General features: G+C 45.4%; 1 protein-coding gene across 1 annotated transcript in view; it reads right to left on the minus strand.

Moving 5' to 3' along the window:
• Mrps27 (mitochondrial ribosomal protein S27) overlaps positions 1 to 24,795 on the minus strand; it is a 68,959-nt gene that overhangs the window by 42,331 nt on the left and 1,833 nt on the right. The window contains exons 2-4 of the mRNA XM_032898981.1: positions 22,680 to 22,757; positions 10,606 to 10,676; positions 8,426 to 8,484 (exon numbers count right to left, since the gene is read on the minus strand). Of these exons, the coding sequence (XP_032754872.1) occupies positions 8,426 to 8,484; positions 10,606 to 10,676; positions 22,680 to 22,757 (208 nt within the window). The remainder of the gene's footprint in view (positions 1 to 8,425; positions 8,485 to 10,605; positions 10,677 to 22,679; positions 22,758 to 24,795) is intronic.

Genomic DNA, 24,795 nt, shown 5'->3' on the forward strand with positions numbered 1-24,795 from the left:
GTCATGAAAACAGCCAACAGAAAGAGCTGTTGGCCGCAGGACTGTACTGTAGGAAACAGAACTCAGAGGCCATCTTCTGACACAGGCCTTACTTGTAAAAGGGTCACTCTTAAAAGGTTTTGGCAGCTAGCTATGTTAGAACAGATTTACTTTGGCCCCTTTCTTTCCCATTTATATGCAAGTCATCAAAAATGTGTTTTATGAGTCTTTCAGAGACAGAAGATATAAAGGTAGATATTGGTTAGTAACCAGCTGTCTAGAAAGTAAGCAGGGATCACTCCAGCTGTTTATGACTAAAAACCCCGACAGATCGGAAGCCCCACTCTTTCTGTGATCTAGTCTTATATCTACTGCTATTTTGTTTGTTAATCATGGCAGAACTGACTGAAACGCTAATAATACCATTTAAGAGAGCAGTGTTTCTGAGAAGCTAAGCAGACCAGGCCCTTGTGCTCACAAAGCCTGAGGCTCTGAGCTCAATGAGAAGGCCAGGTATTCCTCCGGGCAGCTGCTATCTACAGTCAGCTTAACAGGCTGCACGCCACATCAAACTAGAGCTTAAACTGGCCCTACCACTCTGCTGCCAAGGTCTGTAAGCACCTACCCTACCCTACACAAGAGGACAGGCTGTTGTGCCGCTGTTGATCTGTCATAATTTAAGTACTCATCCCGTCTCTGTTCTGGTTTCTACTGAGACTGCTCTAAAGAGACCTGGCACAGGCAGATACGCTGGCCTACTTGCTTCCTAAGTCAGGTCTCTATCATGGCTCCTAGTACCTGACTCGCTCACCACAGACTTTACAGATGTCACTTCGATTTCACGTCATTCTAAAGCTGACAAGCCTCAGAGGCCAGCTCCACTCCAGCACGCCAGGAAGACCGCATGGCATGCTTGGCAACTGTGCCTCCTCCACAGCTCTGCGGCCAGCTCTCCTCTAACCATCAAGTATGGTCAGTAGACAGAAGACCGCAACTTAGAACACACTATTCCACAAAAAGGCGAAAAGTGTCTGGCCCCTTCCTGCCTCCTGACTGACTTCCAAGGCCGCACTTCAGCCATGTCCCAGTCTTTTTCCCATTGGCCAAGGCTTCATTTCCAACACTCTATGCTTTCAACTTTCCATTAACTCGGCTGATTTATTCTCCCCTCCTGTGTATAATCTATTTCTCTCTCCATTCCTACCGCTGATTACCACACGTCAGACTTTAACAGTGCAGGGAGGGAAAATTAATTCCCTCCTACCTTTAGCCATTTAAATTAAAAAAATGGTTACTAATCTTCATGGAATAACTTTGTTAAAATACACATTTCTCAAGAGTCTACTAATGATAATTACCTTGTGGGTCATTAAAAAAGTTCTTCTTGACAATGAAATACACACAACATAAAATTCAAAAGTCCAAGACAGAATTCAATGAAAAATTACCCTGGAGTATTATTTTCTGAAAGAAAGCACTGTTAACAGCTTTTGTATGACCGTGCTTATCACTCAGAGGCATCCTATGTACATGGTCATAGTACGTACACACACACACACACACACACACACACACACACACACACACACACACACACGTGTCACAAACCATGCACACATGCCACACAGACTGTTACTGTCACCTAGTAATCCTGTAACTTACTCCATAGAAAATAAAAACATACAAGCATTCCTCATTCCTCTTAACATTGTGCAATCTTTTCTCCCTCTGTGTAGCAGCCTGACCCCCCAGTTGTCCTCACAGGGCCCTCTCGCTGATGGCGGGCCCCACAAAGTCAGTTCCAACCTCAACTTTACCAGTCAAGTTCTACCTTTTTATGCATATTTGTGGATGGCAACACTAATCCCTCTTTCCTTTTACCCCAAACATATTTTAAAACACAAACCTTGTTATATAAACATAGTGAACTTACCTATTACCTGTGGGATTTGCCTGGACTTTGAACAGCTCCACATACGTACTCATCCTTAAAAACCTGCAGTCTTTTTGATTTGTCATGATTATACCACAGTTTCAGTGAATTAGAAAATGCTCTTCTACCTCCTATCGGCTTTAGAACTTCCTGTATCCACAGAGCTGATTTACCTTATGGACCCAGTAGTTGGTATCTGTCCTCGTGTATTTTCATTTTAAACCTTGTCAGAGTAGTTGTTTCAACAGAAAAAGAACAGCTAATTAACAAAATTAATCTTTCTCTCCATGTTCCCTATATTCACCCCCTTTCCTTTTTATCTAAATATATACTAGACATTCAGTACCTACTGATTTGTTTACTCCTAGTTCCTCCACATTAAGAGTTCATACCAGACATGGTGGCACACCCTTTTAACTGTAGCACTAGGGAGGCACAGGTAGGTGGATCTCTGCAAGTGTGATACCAGCCTGGATTACATAGTGCACCAGGACAGCCAACAACCAACCAAACAAACAAACAAACAAAGAACATCTGTGTGGGCTGGAGAGATGGCTCAGCGGTTAAGAGCACCGGCCGTTCCTGCAGAGGATGAAGGTTTGGATCACGGCATCCACATGACAGCTCACAGGCATCAACAACTCCAGACTGTTTAAGGAACAGTTCTCTTTAACACTAACGAAAGGACCTCTGTGGGCACCAGGCACACCCTCAGTACACATACATCCACACATACACGCAGGCACATACACAGCACGAGTACACAGAATGCATCTTAAACCACATGGAGATGTGAATGTGTGCACACATGCAGCTACACACAAGATGAAAGGGGCCTAATCTGACAGAAGAACTTTGATAGCAGAGCCAGGCTAGAGTATCCATATTATCTAGTGAAAAGACATTAAAAACTATGGCCATGAAGACAATACAGCTGTAAACCAAATAAAGCAAAACAGAGATCAACAGAACAAAAAGTCACATGAAAATTATTACCAAGAGGTTCGGGGCAATGTGAAAGGAGTTTTGTGCTTGGATAAAATTAGGGGTTTTAATGAAAAAGCAAAAACCAAACAAAAAAACAAGCATTTGAGCCTTATCTTCTACTCTGTTTAAAAACCAACAAAACCTTAAAAACAATGCAATCAAGTAAACAAACAAAAAACCCTCAATTACTTACAGATATAACTCTAGAACCTAAATTTACAAAATTCTCAGGTAAAATAGCAGAGGAAATTACCTATGGTGTTCAGTTGGCAGAGATGTTTTAGAAGACACCAAGAACAACAAATCCAGGAAGAACTGGCGTTTGATCAAAGGTAAAACCTTACTTTGGAAAATACAGTAAGTGAACGAAAACACAAGACTAAGAAAAAGTTTTCAAATTCAGTAAAAAGAAAACGGCCACCAAAACAGGGCAGAAAACTTGAACATTTTGTCAATGGAGGAATCATCAGGCAGTTACAGATTTAAATCAAAATCAAAACACACTAGTTCAGCTTAATCTGTCAGCTGAAATGCAGAGGAATGAGATTCTGCTAGGATTATAAAGTGAGCTGAGTACTTTGTAAAACAACTATCAAGTTCTTAAAAAGTTAAATATACATCAGGGCTGGAGAGATGGCTCAGTGGTTAAGAGCACTGATTGCTCTTTCAGAGGTCCTGAGTTCAAATCCCAGCAACCACATGACCATCTATAATGTGATCTGATGCCCTCTTCTGGTGTGTCTGAAGACAGCTACAGTGTCTACATAAAATAAATCTTTTTTTTTTTTTTTTTTTTTAAAAAAAAAAACGTTAAACATGTATCTTCTATATGTTCCAGCCATTCTACTACAAATTTACCCTAGAGAAACAAAGGACACCACACAAAGATGGACACACAGGCATTCTTAATAGCTGGACTGCTATGGCTGCTAGCACAGGAGCCCCTATGGGTGCTGAGTCATCTCCCCAGTGTAATAAAGATGGCAACCACCTCAGAGCCCCTGGGAGTGGTAAGCTATAGCTAGCAAAGTATAGGCTTTATTCCTGTCACCAGCTCCAGGCTAAAAGACCAGAGGGAAGAAGGGCAGGCTCTAGAGCAGTGGAGGCCGATGCTCTGTTCTCCTCGCCAAGCCCTTTGGGGAGGCGTGAGCCACGCTTGCCCGTTTGCTGCTGTCTGTACAGAAATCTGACTACAGTCGAGCGTCTCTGTGGGCTTGTGGTGAGGCTCAACAAGTAAAGACAACCACAGCACAGCAGTGTAAGAGCTGCTGTTCCGGAAAGTGTTTAAGGAGCTGCTTCTAAAAACACTCTAGAACTACTGGTCGCCCTTGGACCGCTAGGCTTAAAGAAAAGTGTGAATTTCATAGAGACCAATATGTTAGCAGAAAAACTTAAGACAGCTGAATGACAGTCTAAGACCTCAAGAAGTTATTCCTGAGCAAACCTGCCTGCAGCTCACTGCTAAGGAACCCGGACTCCCCCTCTCCCCCAGGCACAAACACCCCACAGCACCACCTTCCACGGAGCCACTGCAGCACTCACGCTCACTGAGAAATGAAGCTATTCTGGGCCTTCGGCAGCCTGCCAGCCTGGAGACCTGGAGACACGCAGGCTGCCATCTGTCCCTTCCCAGCTGCTCCTGACCTGTCATCCGTCTCCACCCAGGGACTCCTGCTATCTGCCAGGTCAGCTAAGCAACTGATGAAGGATGCTTGGGGCCATGGTACGTAGTCTTCCTCTCTCATTACTGGGTGACAACAAGGGTCCAATTCTAAGAAAAAGATCCACTCCTGGGCTCTGCAGCCTTTCTAGAGTGACAACAGATTCAACATTCGCCGTGCTTTTGTTTCCAGAAACCACAGCCACTTTAGAACTGTAAAATCCTCAGTAGAAAATGTATGGCCAGAGATTCCTGTCACCCTTCAGGAATAACCCGCCATGCTCTGATCACTGACGCTATGAGAGTAACAGGAACAAGTTTCATATTACTGCCACAGTCCCCCAAGTGATGCAGAAGTCGAAATAAGCTTTTAAAACTGCAATTTGCAAAACCCTCACTACAGAGGTCACCAGAAGGGAGGGCAGCAACCAGAGCTGCTCGCCATTAGCGTAGCCTCCACCGCGAACACGGGAACCGCTCAAGCTCACGATCATCGCTCCGACTCCTAAAAATGGAGCCACATTAGCCTCCATGTTCTCCTGTCTAAGTGTGGACAGCAAGCGCAGAGGGGGTGTGTGTCCAGCTCAGAATCTGACTAGCAGGCCAGGAAGGGTGATCTCCAAAATGGAAGGCGTGTTCACTGTATGAGACTTTATGGACAGTCACCATAAAATAATGCTGACCCCAGGCGGGCAGGGCTCCAAAGGAGATGAAGACACTGCAGTTCTCAGAATGAGCGGTGAACAGTCCACAGACTGCCGACATTCCAGGCACCTCCTCCTACCTGTAATCCCAACCTCCCCCTCATACCGCAGCACTCTGTATCATACTCTCCCCAGAATCCTCCTCCCATAGTTCCCTTAGGAGCTGCCACACCCCAGCCTGGTCCCTCACAATGGTCTTGCTCTGGGCGACCCCATGCCAGCTTCCGCTTCGGCCTGGAGTGTGTGGCTCCCCTGCTCAGGACAGGCAGCACCTTGCCCTCTCACACTTGCTCACTGCTCAGGCAATCTCTATCTTAGACTCTGTCTAAGCTACACAGCTAATGCTTCTGAACCCTGGTGGTGACTGTAAAAGCAGAAAGTCTTTGCCCTCTCAAAAGGCAGCAAAACAGTAAGTCAGTAACAAAAACCCTCTGCCCAGAAGAGAAAATATTTGTAGCTTAGTTATTTTAAAAATTAGCAGAGAGTAAGAAAGTTCTTAAAACAGAAGAATAAATGTCCTTCCTTCCACTGACCTCTGACTGGCCTTTGTGTCAGCTGCTGTTGGCTGACTGCCCTGCGTCACGGTCTTCACCTGCTGGAGCCGTGGCTCCTGCCTCACCTCACCACACACCAGGCGCTGATGATGCCAAAATAAAGCAGAAAAGTCCCCACTCGCCCCACCCCAGCTCTATTCTCCAGAGGGGAGGGCTAAGGGGCCTGAAGAATCTTCTTACACCTCTCAGCTCGGGAGACTCACTGTATCTAACCTTTCATTTGGAAGACAGACACTTGCCACATACTTTTCTTCCTTTACAGGGCAAACTAGAATAAGGAAAGAAAATGTCTGCATTAAAGAAATCAAAGACAGGGCTTCAGAAGGGCTGTGGAAGGAAGCAGGAGAACCAGGCAAAAGAGCCCGTGGCTCACAAGGCCTCATAGGAGGTCCTGCAGCTTTTGTATTCTACATCCTGAGCTCTCTGAAGGTGGGCCTGTGGACCCCGTCTCCAAGCTGGGTTTTCACAACTGAAACCAATTACACTGAAAGACAAGTATAAGACACTAAGAAGTTCCGGATGAGGCAGCATGGCTGCATCTCAGTACAGCAGACCCAGGACAAGAGCAGTCTAACTACCGACTGTAGTGAGCGCAGTTGTAAGGAAACTGTTACAAATGAAAAAAAAAAATCAATGATTTAATTGGTGCGAACAACAAATGCTGCAAATAGTGCGGGCATCTGTCATCTATATGCATAACAGAATAGACGCTAAGCACCACTGAGATGCTAACGGTGAGTTTTAGGCTTGCCCAACTTGCAGATCTCCAAAAACGTTCTGGCAGACTACAACAGAGAAAGCAGATAGAGGCTTGGCTTCTCAGCAGAAGCAAAGGGCCTGTGGCAGCACAGCTGGACCTCTCCCTCTCTGGTCCTCCTTTCCCTCAGCCATACCCCAGGCTTCTACAGGCCTGAAGATGGCTCCCAGATTAAGAAGCTTGAAGAGCCTGTGTGCACTCCCAAGCCTACTCCCCAGATCCAAACCCAAACCATACCCACGGGTCTGTCTCAGGTCCTCTCACTGTGTCAGTGTTTCTTTAAAACGCTTTATTCAGCTGAAGCTTCAGTTACAACAGTCACAGTTGGTGCTTTGAGCATGCCCTGGTTCCCAAGTGCTGACTGACTCAGCTTTTAAACTTCCCACTGACTGAGTCACCTTTATCCTTACTTTTTGAATTTTCCCTTCAGATGTAGAATATTACAGTTTTCAGATTTCTGTCAATGGGACTGACTGCCTTAAACACCTGCGGTTTACTGTGGTACCTAAAGCATTCCTTTTCTTTCATGTTTCCTTTTCTATCATAAGCAGTGGATCCCAGTGTGGCCGGCTCCCAGAGAGTAGTGCACAGCCCATGTATGTCTGTTGTCCCTTTTGCTACCTCAGTAGCAGCCTTCCTGTAAAGATCCCTGGTACTGTGAGTTACTGGAGTGTCCATGCTTTCCTAACCATGACATCTGGAGATTTCAATTGTGCCCTGGGGTGAGATGAGAAGGTGCTGTGTGCCACAAGTCCTGAGAACTGCTGGAGCTTAAAACTGCTGCCCGTGCCCAGACCCACAGCACAAAGTCCATCAGTTAAAATATGGTGGTGGCTACAGGTTGTGACAGGGAAGGACGTAAGCCTATGCCACTGCAGCAGTAAGGGTTACTCTAAGTCAGTGGTTCTCAACCTTCCTAATGGAGCTCCTCATGTTGTGGTGACCCCCAACCATAAAATTATTTTCATTGGTACTTTACAACTTTAAATCTGCTGTTAGGAATTGTAATGTAAATGTCTGTGTTTTCCATGGTCTTAGGTAACCCCATGACAGGGTCATTTGACCCCAAAAGGTTGGAGATGGAACTGCTCAGGGAGTAAGAAATGCCGCAGGCAGGACAGCCAGGAGCTGTAGGCCAAGATTAAGAAGTTGCTCGATATTCCTTCATGGAAGACTGTGCTTTTAATGTCACTCTGAGGTCAAAAGTCACTCCATAAGGATGTCAGCCACAGTAACCGCAGGAGGCCTAGCTAGTGGAAGCTTCTCAGGGGACCAGGCCTCTGGTGTCCCAGCTTAACCCCTGATTTCAGTTACTCGAGAGAAACTCCACAAGTAAAGCTTGTAACTTTTCATTTTTACAAACCGTTTCTGAGGCCTTATCCTCTCAGGCTGGGAAGCTTTGTCATTTAGACAATGGGAGAAGATTATCACTAGCCTTGCTTACATAGCTTACCCAGACTCTTAAGATACAAAAGTATCTATAAAGTCATGAAAATGTTTTTAAAAAGTCAGAAAACAGCTCATTCTGATAATGAAAAGAGAATTTTAAAAAAGATATCTTAAGAGCATTTGTTCTGACTACAGCAAATCACAGTGGCTTGGAGTTAAGAGTCTTATGCATGGTCTACATGGAAAGAGAAGACACAAATACATGTGTCTTCTGTTTATGATCTGGACTACATGCAACTGGCTTCATCCTACACGCACTCGTACATACGTACACACACACACACACACTCATGCATTTGTATGTGTGCGCATACACACTTCTCAATACTACAAAAGGAGGAAAAAAAAACCAAACCCAGGTGTTGAAAGTGAGTGTGAAACCAGAGGCGACGGGAAGCTTACTTGTAAAGATAGTACTCGGCAGAGTCTATATCTTCTCGAGATGAAATGTTGTCCACAAACTAAAGGAGAAAAAAAATTCTTGGTTGAATACAAATTATGCCACATGCCTGGTCCAGCTCATGCGTGCTCTTGACCAGACATGCACTCTTCTTACTGGAGTGCTGCTGCTATGCTCTCTCCTGAAAACCCTTCACACTAGTGAAAACGAGACACACCACAGCTCCTCTTCCACATATTTCTGTATTTGGTCCAAACCAAACAACAACCAAGCGCCCATTTAAACCCAAACCTTGTCATACAGACGGAGCTTCTCACAGTACTGTTCGCCTCTGTCTTCCTCTTTCCTCTCCATCCTGTGCTCCAAATACATGGAACACGAGGTGGAGATGGTGGAGATCCATTTTTAAAACAAATATAATTCACTTTCACTTTACGTTCATTAGTGTTTGGACTGCACATGTGAGGGTGTCAGAAGCCCTGGAACTGGAGTCAGGGACAGGTGTGAGCCACCACGTGGATACTGGGAATTGAACCCAGGTCCCTGCAAGAGCAGCCAGTGCTCTTCACCACTGAGCCAGCTCTCCAGCCCTGAAATGGCGGAGAATCTTAACTCTGGAACAATGCTGTTCAGAACATTAAAATCTATGCGTCGGGATTCCGTTTGTAGCTGTTTTCACTCTGATTTTAGTGTCGATGCGGAGCAAGCGTTTTAGGACTGAGGTTCCTTCAAGCTATAACTTTTCTGCGTCCTGGGGCTGGGGATGCAGCTCACTGGTGGAGAGTGCCTAACCAACCTTCACGAGGCTCCAGGTTCAATCTCCAGCACTTGAAAAGACAAACGGCAGAAACTCTAAGTCTGTTCTTTACCTATGATCTAAAGGAGCCGGAAATACTCCCCAAGGGTGGATTCTGCTCTCAGGTGGAAGATCTCAAGTCGGAAGACAGAATAAGAGACTAGGTGTGCTGTGAGTATAACAAAAACCTCATGAAGAGAGAGAAGGGAGAGAAAAGGGAGACTTTCTAAAAATAACCAAGCCCGGTGGGTTTGACTAGAAATCCATTAACGGGCAGATAACATGAGGTGCAAACACCGGCCCTGAGCCTGAGAAACAGCTCTCCTGATAGCACGCTCTGCAGAAACAGATGGCACGGGCCCCCCGGGACTGAGCTGCTCCATCTGGATCAACAGCTACAGGCTTCTGTCCCGAGGAGGAAGGTTCAGGTTGGAACATGCTCACAAAAGCTCTTAAAGTTCCAAGTGTTGTCTAAATGAAAATCAGGTATCTCAGCCCACGGGGTGGGGGAATCACACTGAAAACAAAGGCCTCTCAATCTTCTCCACTATGAGATACAAGTCCCCAAGTCTAAGGAGTGACAGCCGAACTGTTTCTATACTTAGAGGACAAAGGGCACAGGGAAAGGATCAGGGATGAAAGGAAAGATTCTTTCTGTCCCTTTGTCTAGATTTAGTAGCTCCCGACTGAAGGATCCCGCTCACTTCTGTACAAGATGTTTCCAAGACCTCACTACCTCTGAGGGAGACACGGCCACCCTCCAACTGGAAACGGGAAACAGAAGAACACTGCTGCCCAGTATCTGACCTGGTCTTGTCTTGATGGTGATCTCAGGTGGACTCTGATGTCCCAGCCTTTCTACCTACAAGCTATGTGCATCTGCAAAGTTGCCCCATCAACTGCGCCTTACAAATACCACACACGTCTCACAGCTCCTGTGGAGATGAACATACATGATGTGTGGCGAGAAACTAGAAGAGTGGCTGCCATGGGGGCGCCCTGTGGTGGTTCCCACCGACCACTGCTCACGTTGCTGGCCTGACAGTCAGTTCCCCGACCCACCTTCCAGAGGCAGTCAGTTCACCGCTAGCACGCGCTCTTCCCCAGGGTTAACCGTCTACTGAAAGAACGGTCACTGCTGTTCCACTGAAGGAAACACAGAATAATGACCCTGAGGAAAAGAACTCATCAGTGATAGCTAACCTGAGTCTGGTGTATTTGCTTCCTTGCATTTCAGACACTAGATCACAGACTATCTACTGGTAATTATAAAAACACACTACACTGTGCAAAGTTATCTCCCACGTGACTACTATTTCTACAACACAGCTGTCTACACAGTCTTGATTGCTTCCTTCTTTGAAAGTAGGTTTAAAATGGTCTTACCCGAGATATTGATAAAGAACTAACAGGCAACTTCCTTTCATATGCTTTGTCCATTAAGGATGCAAGATCAGCTGTGAAGACAAAGGAGAAAGAACTCTGTTAAATATAAAAAACAGACTGGACTCCTGCCAGATGGCCGAGAACATTACAAAGTCAGTATGGACACAGATGCTCACTCCTGCTCTTTTTCAGACACTGAGGACACAGTTTTCAGTAACTGGTTGAACTAGGTTATAATAATTTAAAAAGTACAAATTTAGCTCTTAAAAAAAATGGATCGATAAGGTTCCTCTGTAAGGAAACACAAAGCATGAGGTCTGTCATTCTGTAGGAAAAGGAACCAGGTGAGAGGCAAGCCCAGGGAGCTGTCACCACCTCTTATCCCTAGCAGTGTACACCAGTCACATATGGTAGCCACGCCAAAGGTTTATAATGGTCATTTACCAAGAGACTCTCCTGTATTTGCTAACTAAAGCAGAAAAGCCCCTGCCTCTCCTTCCTGATTAGGAGTCTCCACCGCCCAGGTGTTGGCTCCCCTCAACAGACCACCCTTAGGACACTTGGAATGGGTGACGTCGCTCTCATCACGGACCCTAAACTCGCCTTGGCTTCAGGTGACGCACACTCCGAACGGCTTGTCACATCACCTCACTGTTTCTCAAGTGAACAGTACTTTCTCCCCGCACTCTCAGCTCATGACTGTAGCCCATTTTGATGGAGGGATAATTAAGAGAGCACTATCCTTGTATCAAATCTACCAGGCCAGTGCTAACTCTGTCCTCATTTGATCTCTCCATCTAGAGATCCTTGAGGAAATATTCATCTGCTCATCCGCACCCCACCATTTCTCAGGCTCCGTTAGGATTGTCTTTTCTTTCTGTCTCTTGACCCTGGAATGCCCAACTCTCAGTAGTGGAGTCTGCTATGGCTTCAGGCCTGGGTTAAGGTGCTACGTGATAGAGTCCCTTTCACAGCTCTAGTCTCACGGTCGGTCTGCGTACAGACATCTACCCCGATTCTGGCCTCTGACTCCAGACCTGCATTTCCAGTCTATCTCCATTTGTGTGTTCAATAGGCTTTTCAGCTGCATGTCCTCTAAACTCTTCAAGTGTCCTCTCCCTACCAGTCCAAAGAGACGGCTGGCTGGCCGAGAAAGCAGGAGTTATCTTTCATCCCACCGTTTTTCATACTACATAACCGGTCAGCAACAGCTATAGGCTCCAGATTTGAATATATACATATTTATTTCATCAACTCCATTGCTAGGCTTCTAATCTCTTATTTCTTGACCACGTTTTAATAACTATTAAAGGGTCTAGAGGATAGCTCAGTTGGTAAAGTGTTTGCCAAGCAAGCATGAAGTTTGATCATCAGCACACATGTAAAAAGCCAGTCATGGTGGCATGAGTTAATGATCCCACTGCTGAGCAGGCCACGTGCTAACTCGCTGAGCACCAGACCAGTGAGCACCCTTCTCTCAAAACAAACTTGAAACATGAAAAAAACTTGAGGCTATCCTCTTGCCTACACCCACACATGCACAAGTGTGCACATGCAGCCAGCATCATGCACGCAAACATACATGTAATTACCTTACCCTCAGAATTGAGGTTCTGTCAAGCAAGCAGACTGAGGGAGGCTTTTAAACATAGTTCAGATCCTGTTACTCCCTTTCTGAACCAAAGTATTTTCTATTAACCACAAATACCCATATGAGATGGTCCCTCCTGCCCTTACAGTAGAAGTGTCAGGGAAGAACTGAATTCACCGACCTACACTCAGTTTACAGGACAGTTCTGTGAAAAGCACTCTGGAAATATCTAGAGGCGGGAATCAAAGGAAGAAAGGAATAAATGGGTACACCTCTCAGGCTTTCTTACTGTAACGTAAGTAGCAAATCCTGAGACATCCAGAGACACTCAACTGACACCTGTTCACTGGCAACTTCTTATTGCGCAGTTAACTATTTATCTTCCTGCCTCAGGGACATGGTCCCTATGACTTAGAGCAAGCAATCGTGGAAAAGCAACTTGGCAGAACTCCTAAAGCATGACTTGTTATAAATGGCCTTTATTAATGACTATCTTAAAAATATTGAAACAGGTGATTACAGCATCTGTAAAACCCACAAACAGATCCTTAAAACCCTTCCCTATCAGGGATCAATAATACTGTCCAGTGCACTTGCTCATAATTAGATACTCATGTTACCAAGTCTATAATTAGGACCATTCTTATGGGAATGATCAATATGAAGAATCACCTCCTTTTATTCAAAATTTACACACACATACATAAAGAGCCAGGATCAGGAGCTACTGGCCTAGTTAAAATGGCCTGCAAGGCTCTTTTCCGTGTCCTTTTCACAAGTACGCACAGCGCCTCGCCATCACAGGACTGAGACAGCTCGCTGACTACCGCTAAGCATGGTAACCAGATTCTGTCTGAATCTTCACACCAAAGCATCTTTTTTTTTTTTTTTTTTTTTTTTTTTTTTCTTTTTTTTTTTTTTCCGGAGCTGGGGACCGAACCCAGGGCCTTGCGCTTCCTAGGTAAGCGCTCTACCGCTGAGCTAAATCCCCAGCCCCTCACCAAAGCATCTTTGGTGATTGGAACTGGCCTGGGCTTCTAAGAGGACAGCAGCTGCAGAACCCCCGTCTGATGAATAACATTTACATACTGCACCTCAGAGAGGTTTGCTGCAAACACACCACCTGACCAATCACCCCACATCACGGAGCTGCTGTGATGAATGAGGCAGAAAACAGGGAAGGGCGGGAGGGCCAGGAAAACAGGGCAGCTGCAGCATATGGAGGGCCAGCGCCACAGGCTCCTGGATGGTGGCTTCCACAGCCAAAGTCACACTTCATGCTTTAGTGAGGGGCCAACAGATGCCCAAGTTCTGTTCAATGGGCTGTGCCAAAGACGCTGTTGTGGAAGGTTCTCTGCTCCCCAGGACACTCACTGAAGCTGACGGCTGTGGAGGACAACAAATACTACGGGGAAAATGGACCTGAAATGCGAACTCTTCACTTAGCAGAATTTCCCACTACACGATGTGGAAATATATTTGGAAGATGAAACACGGGATAGTATTAAAGCGTTCTTGTCTGAAAACAGCAACAGCACGGAGGCCCTAAGGACTTTTTATAATGATGGAGTGAGCTCCCACGGGTTTAAGACTGTGGATTTCTAGGCCTGCCACCCAGAGTAAGGGTCATATTCTCTGGCTCTGTAGGGAACCAGGGCCTCCAACAGACCCAGCAGCTGATGGTGCAGCCAGTGGAGAAAAAGGTGTGCTGCTTAAGAACAACCATGCGGAGAAGGAGGCAAGGTCTGGGCGTGGTGTCTAAGCCCACAGACAATACAAAGAAATGCTATTTCTGGAATGTGATGAACTATATTGCTTTAATGACTCTTTTTACCTTAAAAATAAAACTGAGCTTTGAAGAAGGTAAATACAATTGCCGGGGCCACAAGGGCACTCACACTTGCAGAACTTGAGGGAATAACTACAGGGTTAGTCGCCCCAGGCAATCAGCGAGCTGCTGTGCAGGGACCTTTGGTTTGCGTAACTGGTGGTCAGAGAAAACTCAGGGCTCTGTAAGAGGGGAAGCTGCTTAGGAGGCTCTGGGGTTCAGTCAGGTTGGTGCTGCTGGCGTAAGGAGAAGCTGGAACAAGGACCAATGTTCTTGAGGATCCCACACAAGTGGCCTCTGGTGCCCCTGCAGCCCTGACGCGGGCACGCCTGCTTGGTGATCCCAAGTATGCCAGGGTAAGCATTTTATTCAAAGAGGTGCTCCTCTACACAAAACCTAGGAATGGCAAACTGGACCGCAAGAAGCACGCGAATCCCCTCCTGGGGGCCGGGGTGTGGGGCAGAAAGGAGCACGGGTATTAAAGGACTAGAGTCACTGCCTTTGCGGGTCACCAGACTATGACAAGTACAGTCATACACAGCTCCACATTTGTCAAAACTTATTAAACTGTATGCTTTAGGCATGGTTTGTTTTTATGTAAATACTGCAACAAAACTCAAAAGCAAGGGAAGGTGGGACAGAACAGGAGATAAAAACAGGCATACGTCCGTATTCCTAGCACCTGGAGTCTGAAGCAAGAAGAACCACAAGTTTCAGGCCAGCCTATGCTGCAAGTCATCAGTCTGTCTCAAAAAGCAAGCAAGCAAGCAGCAGTGAGTTAAAAAGGTTAGACGTAAGTGAGAACTAGGGAACTAAAAACCAGGCAGAAGTGAAATTACACAGAAAGCAAGGAAGTAGTATGAGAAGGGCGACACTAAGAGACACTGAAAACAGAATGACTTCTGAGAGAAATTTAATTTCCAAGAGTACCAAGAGAATGAGGTGAGGTGACATGTAATAGAAAAACACATGCACGTGCACACGCATGCACACACGGCCTGTGAACGTGTATGGGGGCCACAGGTACTGTGCACGTGTCTGGGGCTCGCCAATTACAGTGAACTTGCTCTCGGTGACACCCGGGGGTCTGTGTGTTTCTTCCTCCCCGGTGTTGGCAATCCAGGCAGGCACCATCACACCTGGATCTTTTTTAAAAAAAGATTAATTTTCTGTGTAGTGTTTTACTTGCATGGTCACATAGCCATATGTACACCATGTGCTTGCAGTACCTGATGTCAGAAGAGGGTGTCAGGTCCTGTGAGAGTTACAGGTGGCTGCTGGGAACCAAACCCACCAGCAAGAGCAGCCAATGCTCCTAGGCAGTCATCTCTGCAGCCCTGCTCTGCCCCACCACCCACCCGACTCCCTCAGGGCTGGGGATCATCCTTTCTTTCCGGCCCCGCCCTGTCCCCGCCCACTCCCCCATCTGGCTTCATTGGGTGCTGGGGGATCAACCTTGGGTCCCTGGGCTTTCTCAGCAAGCACTTTACCAAACCAGCTGTCTCCTGAGAGCGTTTCAGAATTAATAATAAAAGAGAGTCTTCTGCACATATAAGCCCAACAAATAGATTCTGTGTCATTGTGAAATGGGAGAATGGGGTCACCTTAAAAACAGCTAGGGGGAAAAATAGGAGCTATTTACCAAGGAAAACCAAACCAAAACTTCTAAACAAATCAAGGACCTTAACTCTACCAGAAGAGGGTTTTTGTTTGGCTTGGTTTGGTTTGAGCATAGCATCGAAAGGCAGAAATAGAACTGGATGAGCGAAGGGACAGGATGAACACTAGCAGGCAGTGTTTACACTTAGACAGGGGACAGAGTAGAGACAAGGAATGCAAACAGTATTGCAGCAGTGCTAAGGAAGTCTTCAGAGGTCCAGTTTAGTAGCTGCTGTTCAGAGATGACTTGAGATGTAAGAACTGAGAGTAAATAAAGGGGCCCAGAGAGCGGCTTAAATACAATGTTTTGAAAGATAAAGCTTTAGTATTGGACAATAGCATAGTGTATCACTTTTTCTTTGTGTGCCTCTGTGTGTGTGTGTGTGTGTGTGTGTGTGTGTGTGTGTGTGTGTGTGCTATTCTAAAGGATAAAGTGGTAAGTGTTAGAATTTAAGTTAAGTAATTACCTTAGAAGAAGGACAATAATCTTAAAAAAAAAAAAAAAACAAAAACAGAAATAGAGGATCTAACTTCCACACCAGTGGGACGGGGTAATGTAAAACCCATTCCCTTCTAGCTGAAGCAGGAGAAGGGGAGAGGAGCCTCTCTGCAGTCAGGTGACTGAGCGGCTTTCCCACACCGCCAGCAGGCTCCCACCTGTTCCAGAGCATACTTCCCTGTCAACTAAGACAGATGCCCTGAGGCATACAGCAGGTAGGAGCTGGGACTCCACAAACTCACTCACCTAAACTCAAAACTGTCTAGGCAGGAGGTGTGCGCCCATCATAGGAACATGCTGCTCAAGAAAGTGTCTCACTGTATCTAAGGGAATTTAACTCCCCAAATAGCACACTCTCAGAGAGCCCTCCAGGCTGCATTCCATCACCACCTGCTACTGTTTTGTGGAAAATGATTGCTCAGCGAGGCAGGAATAAAGTCCACTGTAACATTCCACTTTGAATTAAAACTGGAAAAGCCCGTTTGCCTTCTGCACGGACTCTCCAGTGTTCTACCACCCCAGGGCCTGGAGAGACCACTTAGGTAGAGATGACTGCACTATACATTTCCTCGGGCAGGAGGCTGAGACAGGGATGGAGGGGGTGTGGGGGTTGGGGGAGGATGTGGGGGGATCCAGGCCTTGAGCTCTCCACCCATACTCAACTGCAGCTGGTGTTTTCTGAAACTTGACCTTGGGTTTGTTCCTGCAGCCTTTTCCTCCACTCAGCTCCGTGTTGTAACATATCATCTCTCTTAAGCCATTAAGTAACAAGCAGCCAAAATCAAGTACCCAGAAACTACTACCTGGCTCTTTGGTCAAGGGCTAAAGCTGCAGTAACCACGGAAAAGGACAACAGTCGGCCCGTGAGACAAATGGTGGGCTGAGCCCTCCTAGATCTGTAGGAAAAACTATGAGGCTCTGGGCCGTGTGGACTCTAGAGTCGGGCTGTGAGGACCTCCTAACAATCTTGATTCTTCCAACCCATGACAACAAAAATAAAAGCAAAAACAACATTAATAACAAGGGATAAGACTAACCACAAACAAAATGACCAAAAATAAGTCCAACTAGACCACCAACCATGGAAAAAACAATAACAACAAATAAAATAAGCCCCGAACCCAATCACATTTTTTTTACAGCTAGGACAGATGGGAAACTAGACACATTCAGCACCAGCAGAACGATGAAATCTGCAAATCAAGAGTGTGAGACGCTCTACAAAAGGTGAGTTTTCACAAGCGGGACATGTGAGTGTGTCATGCAGGATGTGACATGTAAGTCCTCTGTGAGTGAAGAACGCATGTTTAACACATGATGAAATGGGAACATGCAGTGTTTAAGGATGCCATTATAGTTCTCTTTAAAAATCGACTTTGAAGGTACATATCAAAATACATATAAAATGACTGGGTGGCAGCAATCTGATAGAGGGGTACAGCATATAGATGAACTCGAACTAATACTGTTGAATCTGGTTTACTCCCATGTTTCTACAATTTTTTTTTTATTAAAGAGTCAAGAGAAAGCACAACTGTATCTGTGTGATTCAGTTGGTTCCTTGTTCAATTAGAGCATTAAAAATATGTTTATAAGAATATCAGAAATCGGTCAGGTGTGGTGGTGCACACACTCAATCCCAGTGCTTGGGAGGCAGAGGTAGGTGGATCTCTGAGTTCAAGGTCCTCCCGACTACCAAGGCTTACAAGGTGAGACCTGGTCCCTCCCAAAAAAACAAAAACAAACAAACAAACAAAAAACAGTAACAGAAGCTGATTATTTCATATACCTTTATATACAACAATGGCTTTAAAAATGTCTTATCTTTTTTAATTATAACACACACACACACACATACACACACACACACACACACACACAAAGCGCGCACGCAGGATCTGCTTCAAAACAGTCCAAAGGATTAGGAAGGGGAGCAGACATAAGCTGATAACAGCCGAAAGCAGATGGCGGATGCTGGGGATTCTTTACAGCATTGTCTACTTTCCTGTTTTACACTTTCTCGTGTAAAGTGCTAAACTGCTTTTAGAAAGCAGCCTCTGGTGTTGCAAATCAGAATTTCGGGTGTCTCTGAAGAAAGTCAGTCTCCAGAGCGGGAAGGATGCTCCAGCCTCCTATGCAGGTGTGCTCACTTTGTGATAATTCACTGCATAGGATCTGCCTTTCTGAATGCACAAGACAATGCAACAAGTAGCTTTTAAGAAAATAGAGGCAGCATTTTAATGCTCAAGGATCCTAGGCACCCCTGAAACAGCCCTCTCCGGGGATGGCGGGCGGAGCCAAGAACGCCACACCCGCAGCGGCGCCAATGAGGGCCACAGGAGCAAATGCCTCATATCGGCCCTCCTCCCTCCTCCAATCAGCGAACCCGACCCGAGCACCTCACAGCACTCCCAGAGCGATGTCCAATCACCGCGCTCCACATGAGCGCACGCTCTCCCGCGCCTCAGCACAGACGGAAGGGCGTTTCTCGCAAGGACCACACTGCCATCTACTGCCTGACCTGCAGAAATGCAGGAAAGGAGCACCTGGAGCCCTGCTCAGAATCAGAGCTCAACCCTAGCAAACTCAAGCAGTCATGCTATACAGAAAAATGTGCATCTATGAACCAGAGGCGGTAGCAGTTACACAATGGGAAAAACGTACAGCCTCCGAAGGCTCCGTTTTCTTCCAGGCAGTCTGAATTCCAAACTTTACTTCACATCAAATATACAGAGAGACATACAGAGGGACCCAGGGACTCATCCATTCCGCATATTTCTAGGATGAATGTTTAGGAACTAGGCAGACATCAATCATCCCTAACTTATAACTATAGACATGGACAGTGGTAACATCCGGACACAAACTCAGTTGCCAGCCTTGGGTGCAGAATCCACATCATGCTACTGAGGGAAGGCACAAGACAAGCTACAGAGTAGGAAAACAGTTCTGACTGGAGGCAGAGGGGCAGCAATGACTGGTAATTTACTCAAGCACTGGTCTCAACAGGAAAGAGACAATTGGCTCCCTGTGATATTTATGTGTAACAGATTATCATCGTACTTTTTGGCAAACTTATTCATGTGACCAGGACAAAGACCTTTAGGTTTGTGCCCATATATCTAAATGACCTAACTGTACCTAACACACAGACACAAACAGTGGCTGGCCCCATTTCCTCATCTTTCCTCCATACCTAGGGAAAATGTTTAACCATAAGCTTTCCCAGAATGCATCACTCCTTTATTTATAGTTCCATAGCACTGTGGATTAATTCACATATGGCACATGAGAACGATCTTTGCTATATAGCTATTTGAAGCCACATTAGAATTATCCGAGTGCATGGCTTCTAAGAGAAGAATAACTGAATTCAGAGGACATCTTAACGTATGCATAGATTATTTTTAACTTTCACGATGACCAGAGAGCTGGTACTTTCTAGATAGAAGATATTGTATAACATGCAATGGTATGACTCCCCACAAAACCCTGCCTCTGTTGGGAACCGAGCTCTAACCATAGAAAGGAGACCACAGCAAAGCCAGGGAAAACCCCGTGCAGTTGAATGGGAATTTGAGCTATTGGGTAAGAATCAATGACATCTAATGCCTACCTCCTGTTTCTAATACCACTCACAAGCATTCTCAAGGAAGGGCTGAGTCCAGGCTAGGGAAGGGAAGGTACTAAGCCTAGAACACACTGTTAAGTAAGAAGGAAGCAAGTGGTGAGAAAGAGGACATGGAAAATAAACTGGGAAAATATATTGGCCAGGCAGCATGGGACACTAGACTCCAAATAATGACAGCAATGAACCAGTGGGGAAAATCCCAGCAATCAACAACCGTCAACACAAAGTATGACCACAGATACATGAGAAGGAAACAGGAAAGGAAGCGAGGTCTGCGGCCTAAGGGGAACACACTGGTGCCAACTAGTAAATAGGCAGGGCAAGTAGGAGATGGAGAATCACCACTCTGCAACCTTTAGGTGTAGACTGACTCAGGCATGGACGGAAAGAAAATCTACGGGAAGACTTGAGATGCAGCAGGACACCATCGTTAAGTTAAAGGTCTCCCTGCCAGTCAAGAACACCCGCCAGTGTTGCCGCTGAGAACTCATGTGACCAGGACATGGAGCTGATGTGTGTAGGGGAGGTGGAGAGTCACCAGCTGTGTCCGCATCAGACACCCAGACAGGATCACATCGCCACAGAGTAGTGTGCATGGGAAGCAAAACTGCAACTGAACCATAGAGAACGGTGAGAAAGGCCTGAGGAATAAAAAAGGGTAAGGAATAATTTCAAATTAAGAACACTTGACTTAGGGGTTGAGGATTTAGCTCAGTGGTAGAGCGCTTGCCTAGGAAGCGCAAGGCCCTGGGTTCGGTCCCCAGCTCCGAAAAAAAAGATCCAAAAAAAAGAACACTTGACTTAAATGCAACATGAACCCAGAATGCATCCTGTATTAGAGGAGGAAAAAAATCTGATAAGGGACATTTTGAAGTCAAGTGACAAAAAGCAAGAAAAAAAGCATTAACGAATGAACTCAATAAATGTGCTGTGGGAGATGACGAGTGTGCATACTGAAGAATTTGAGACTGAAGGCTAGGATGGGTGAAACAGTATCTCAGGTAAAAAACAGCATGTGCACACCTCTCTGACAGGGCGTGCACACACACACACACACACACACACACACACACACACACACACACACACTAGAATGAGAAAACAAAAACATCAAAATGAAAACAAAAGTGAATATGGGCGAAAGGTAGAGGAGCTCGATAATTTTTTGTAGGTTGAAAAGTCCTTCTAGGGGCTAGGGTATGGGCCAGTGAGTAAGAGTGAAAATCTGAGTGTGAGTCCCCAGTCCCCACATCTAAAGTCCAGAATGGTTGTGTGCAGGCCTACAGCCCACTCCTGGGGGGTCGAGGTGCTGAGCTTGCCTGGATTTGTTGGTGCCAGCTCCCCTCCACATTCAGCGAGAGACTCTTTACTACTTTCAAACCTGCTTCTAATTCATGGAACTAATTTCGTTTTAACACATGAACACAAAGCACTTTCATACTTAAAAATAAGCTAGATATTTTTCATTAAATTGACTATAAAAATTGACTATAAGTGGACATTTGAGTTATTTAGAACTTTATCAAAAACTGTCCATTTTTAAAGTAAAAATGTCACTCTAGGGATACCTGTGATGTCTGGTTTCCCTAGTAGAGTACATCTGTGCCCATACCCATTGTCCTGTGGGTCAGGGCTGTACATAGAAAATGAGAGAGTGTAGTGACTTCTGAATCCTCAGTGATGCCTAAATATTTCATTACATTTCAGAGTACTACTATAAACCAAACTGCTTCATTTTAAAGTGTTACATTTAGAAAATGTATTACCTTTGAATTTAATCTCCAGACGGTATAAAGTATTGATTTAAAGGCTGCGAGAGTCAGGCTTTAAGTTCCCTATGGAGGGCTTGATCACACATCCTCAGAACCTGCCTAGCTCTGCTTTGGCCGCCCCTGGCCACACACCCCATCCAGAGCTGCTGGCCAAGTCCTCAACTCACATTCTCAAAGGAGACCATGTTCTGAAGCATCCTAAAGGTGGCCAAACTAAAGGCTACATCTGTGCTCTTCTAGAAGAGTCCATCGCAGGGGAGGGCTTTGTTCTTATCTAACACAACACGGAGAAACTGAGGAGTTGAGCACACGAAGGTGGGTGGTAGGAGGTGCTGGGTCAGCACAGGTAGTCATGCGCACAGCGACAGTCTCAGCCCTTCGCCCACCTATTTACTCCGCACTGTCGCCACTGCTTGCACATTTGGAAAATGTGCCTGTAGGGTCAGCAATTTCTTTTAGGCCTTGGTAATTTATACAAGAAAGGCTGCTTGCAACCTGTGAACTGTGAAACAGGAACAAGGGAAGCAGAGGGTTCTGTGAGCTTCCTGCTCTCTATCCTTTCGTGGTTTCCATGACACTGCAAATTTGCTTCCAAATCTGTCACCTGGCAATGACACTATAAAACAGAGACAAGCTGCATGGAAACTACAGTGCAGTGAGCAAAACGCAAGAACGGGCTGTTTACACAGCCTCAGCAGTGCAACACCAAGGCGGACAACAAAGACGGTTTCAGGACGCAGGGAACAGGGAGGTGATCTTCCATATGTGGACAGAACTCTGTTTAAGACTTAAAATGTACTTCTTTAAGCCACATCATCGTAGAGGTATCTTTTTTTTTTTAAAGATTTATTTTATTTATATGAATACACTGTAGCTATCTCAGGATACAGCAGAAGAGGGCATCAGATTCCCTTACAGATGGCTGTGAGCCACCATGTGGTTGCTGGGAACTGAACTCAGGACCTCTGGGAGAGCAGTCAGTGCTCTTAACCACTGAGCCATCCCTCCAGCCCCTCACAGAGATATCTCATGCATGCGTCATGTGAGTGTATGATACGAGGTAGGCACCACACACAGTGCATGGCAGAACCTACCCAGGTGGCATTGCTCCTTCTCTCTGGCTTCCCACTGGCGGCTGTCCACGTATGCTGCGGAGAGCAGGCATCTTTTACCTGAGGGAGAGAGAATCAGATCAGCAGGCCTGTTTCGCAGATCTTCTTTACTGACTACGACTTCCGTTGTATTTGCAACTATCAACTCATGCATTTTTAAAATTCAAGCATGATACTATAATGACTACCATACATTTCACAGCAAAACACAGAAAAGTCTAAAAGACCCCATGACAGTTTCACAGGTGAACATGCTGGTCCTTCTCATCTTTTAAACTGAAAGTCATTTATACTATCAAGTTACAGCCCCACTTTTCGGTTCTAAAGTCCTTCTGAGATCCCAAATAGCCTGTCAAACTATGCTGTCATTGACTCGATGTGTTATGGTTATCAATCCTGAAAACATTTCCATTTGACTTGGATTAGCATATTTATCGGTATTTTGTATAAAGCAAAGGGCAGTATATACCAAGACTTGGTATGTCATTGTAATGGAATGCTATTTAGCAATTTAAGAATAAGAATCCTGAAAACATTATGTTAGGTAGAAGATACCAGCCGCAAATTATGTCCCACTTACACAAAGCATCAGAATAGGGAAATCTGAAGAGAGGAAGTAGGCCACATGTCACCTAGAACTGGGAATGGGGATTGAGGGGGTGAGAGTGACTGGCAACAAGAGATACAGAGTGTGATAAAACATACTATGAGTTGGTTGTAAAGATGCTTGCACAATGCTGAGAATCGCACAACTGTGTACTTTCAGTGAGTGAGTGGTACTGCTTACGAATTCTTTACCAAGCGAAGGGAAAGAACTCCAAAATACAAGGCAGACACCCAGCAAAAATAACAGACCACACAAGGAGTACAACCTGAGTTCTACCTCAGTGAACAGTGACTGGAGATGAGGCCTAGCTTTGACTTCTAGCCTCTACATACATGCACACATGCGAGCATGTGCATGCAAGCATGTATATGTATGCATGCACATGCACATACTCAACACACACATATACACACATGCATACACACACATGCATGCATACACACAGACACACACACACACACGCATAGGCACACACACACTTTTTTAAAGTAAAATAAAATAATAACTCATCTTTCTAGAAAGATCAAAGGTTTTTCCAGTACTGAGTATGAACTGAGTTTCTGTACGACTATGTTACAACCAAAGAATTTCTGTGGCCAGAGCAAAAGATGGAAGGAGACGGACCAGAAACAAAGTGGAAGATCTCTTTTTTTTTTTCTTTTCTTTTTTTGGGAGCTGGGGACCGAACCCAGGGCCTTGCACTTGCTAGGCAAGCGCTCTACCACTGAGCTAAATGCGCAGCCCCCGGAAGATCTCTTAAACTTTAGTTATATGTAGGAATCTCATTAAAATGCAGAAAGACTCTCAGCAGGCCTACAGCGCAGACAGAACTCGGCTTATCTGACAAGTAACCCAAGTAACCGGGCAACAACAAAGTACTCAAACCATATCTGCATGAGTAAGAGACTGACTTCAGACTCACAGGCTTGGGTCTCAGCTTGCCCAATCCCTCTCCACACACTAATATCTGCTTAGTCAGGCCGGAGTGTCTGTAAGTTCAAGGCCAACCTGCTCTATACAGTTTCTAGCCAACCAGTCCTACATAGTGAGAGCCTGCCTCTAAAACTAGAGTGTTTAAAATGTTTCCCAAGATTACCCTTGGAGCAACAATATTCTCTAAACTAAGTATCTTCAGTAAAAGGAATGTTTCTCCTTGGAATTCTGTAGTACTTTGAAGGATCCAGAACTTCAAATTTGGTGGAAAACATAATTGTTCCTACAGCCTTATATATTTTCTTGTTATTTTAGGCTTTTTGTTTCAGTTTTTTGGAAACAGAGTTTCTCTCTGTAGCCCTGGCTGTTCTGTAACTCCCCCATAGACCAGGGTGGCCTTGAACTCAGATCCGCCTGCCTATGCCTCTGCCTCTTGAGTGTTGGAATTAAAGGCACGTACCACCACATCTGGCTCTACTTGTGCCTTTAATCAAACGTCTCCAAGCATTTTGTTGGTTTGTTTTGTTTTTAAAATAAGGAAATGTGATTGTGGAAATA

The sequence above is a fragment of the Rattus rattus genome, chromosome 3 (assembly GCF_011064425.1).
Source record: "Rattus rattus isolate New Zealand chromosome 3, Rrattus_CSIRO_v1, whole genome shotgun sequence".
Lineage (NCBI taxonomy): Eukaryota > Metazoa > Chordata > Mammalia > Rodentia > Muridae > Rattus > Rattus rattus.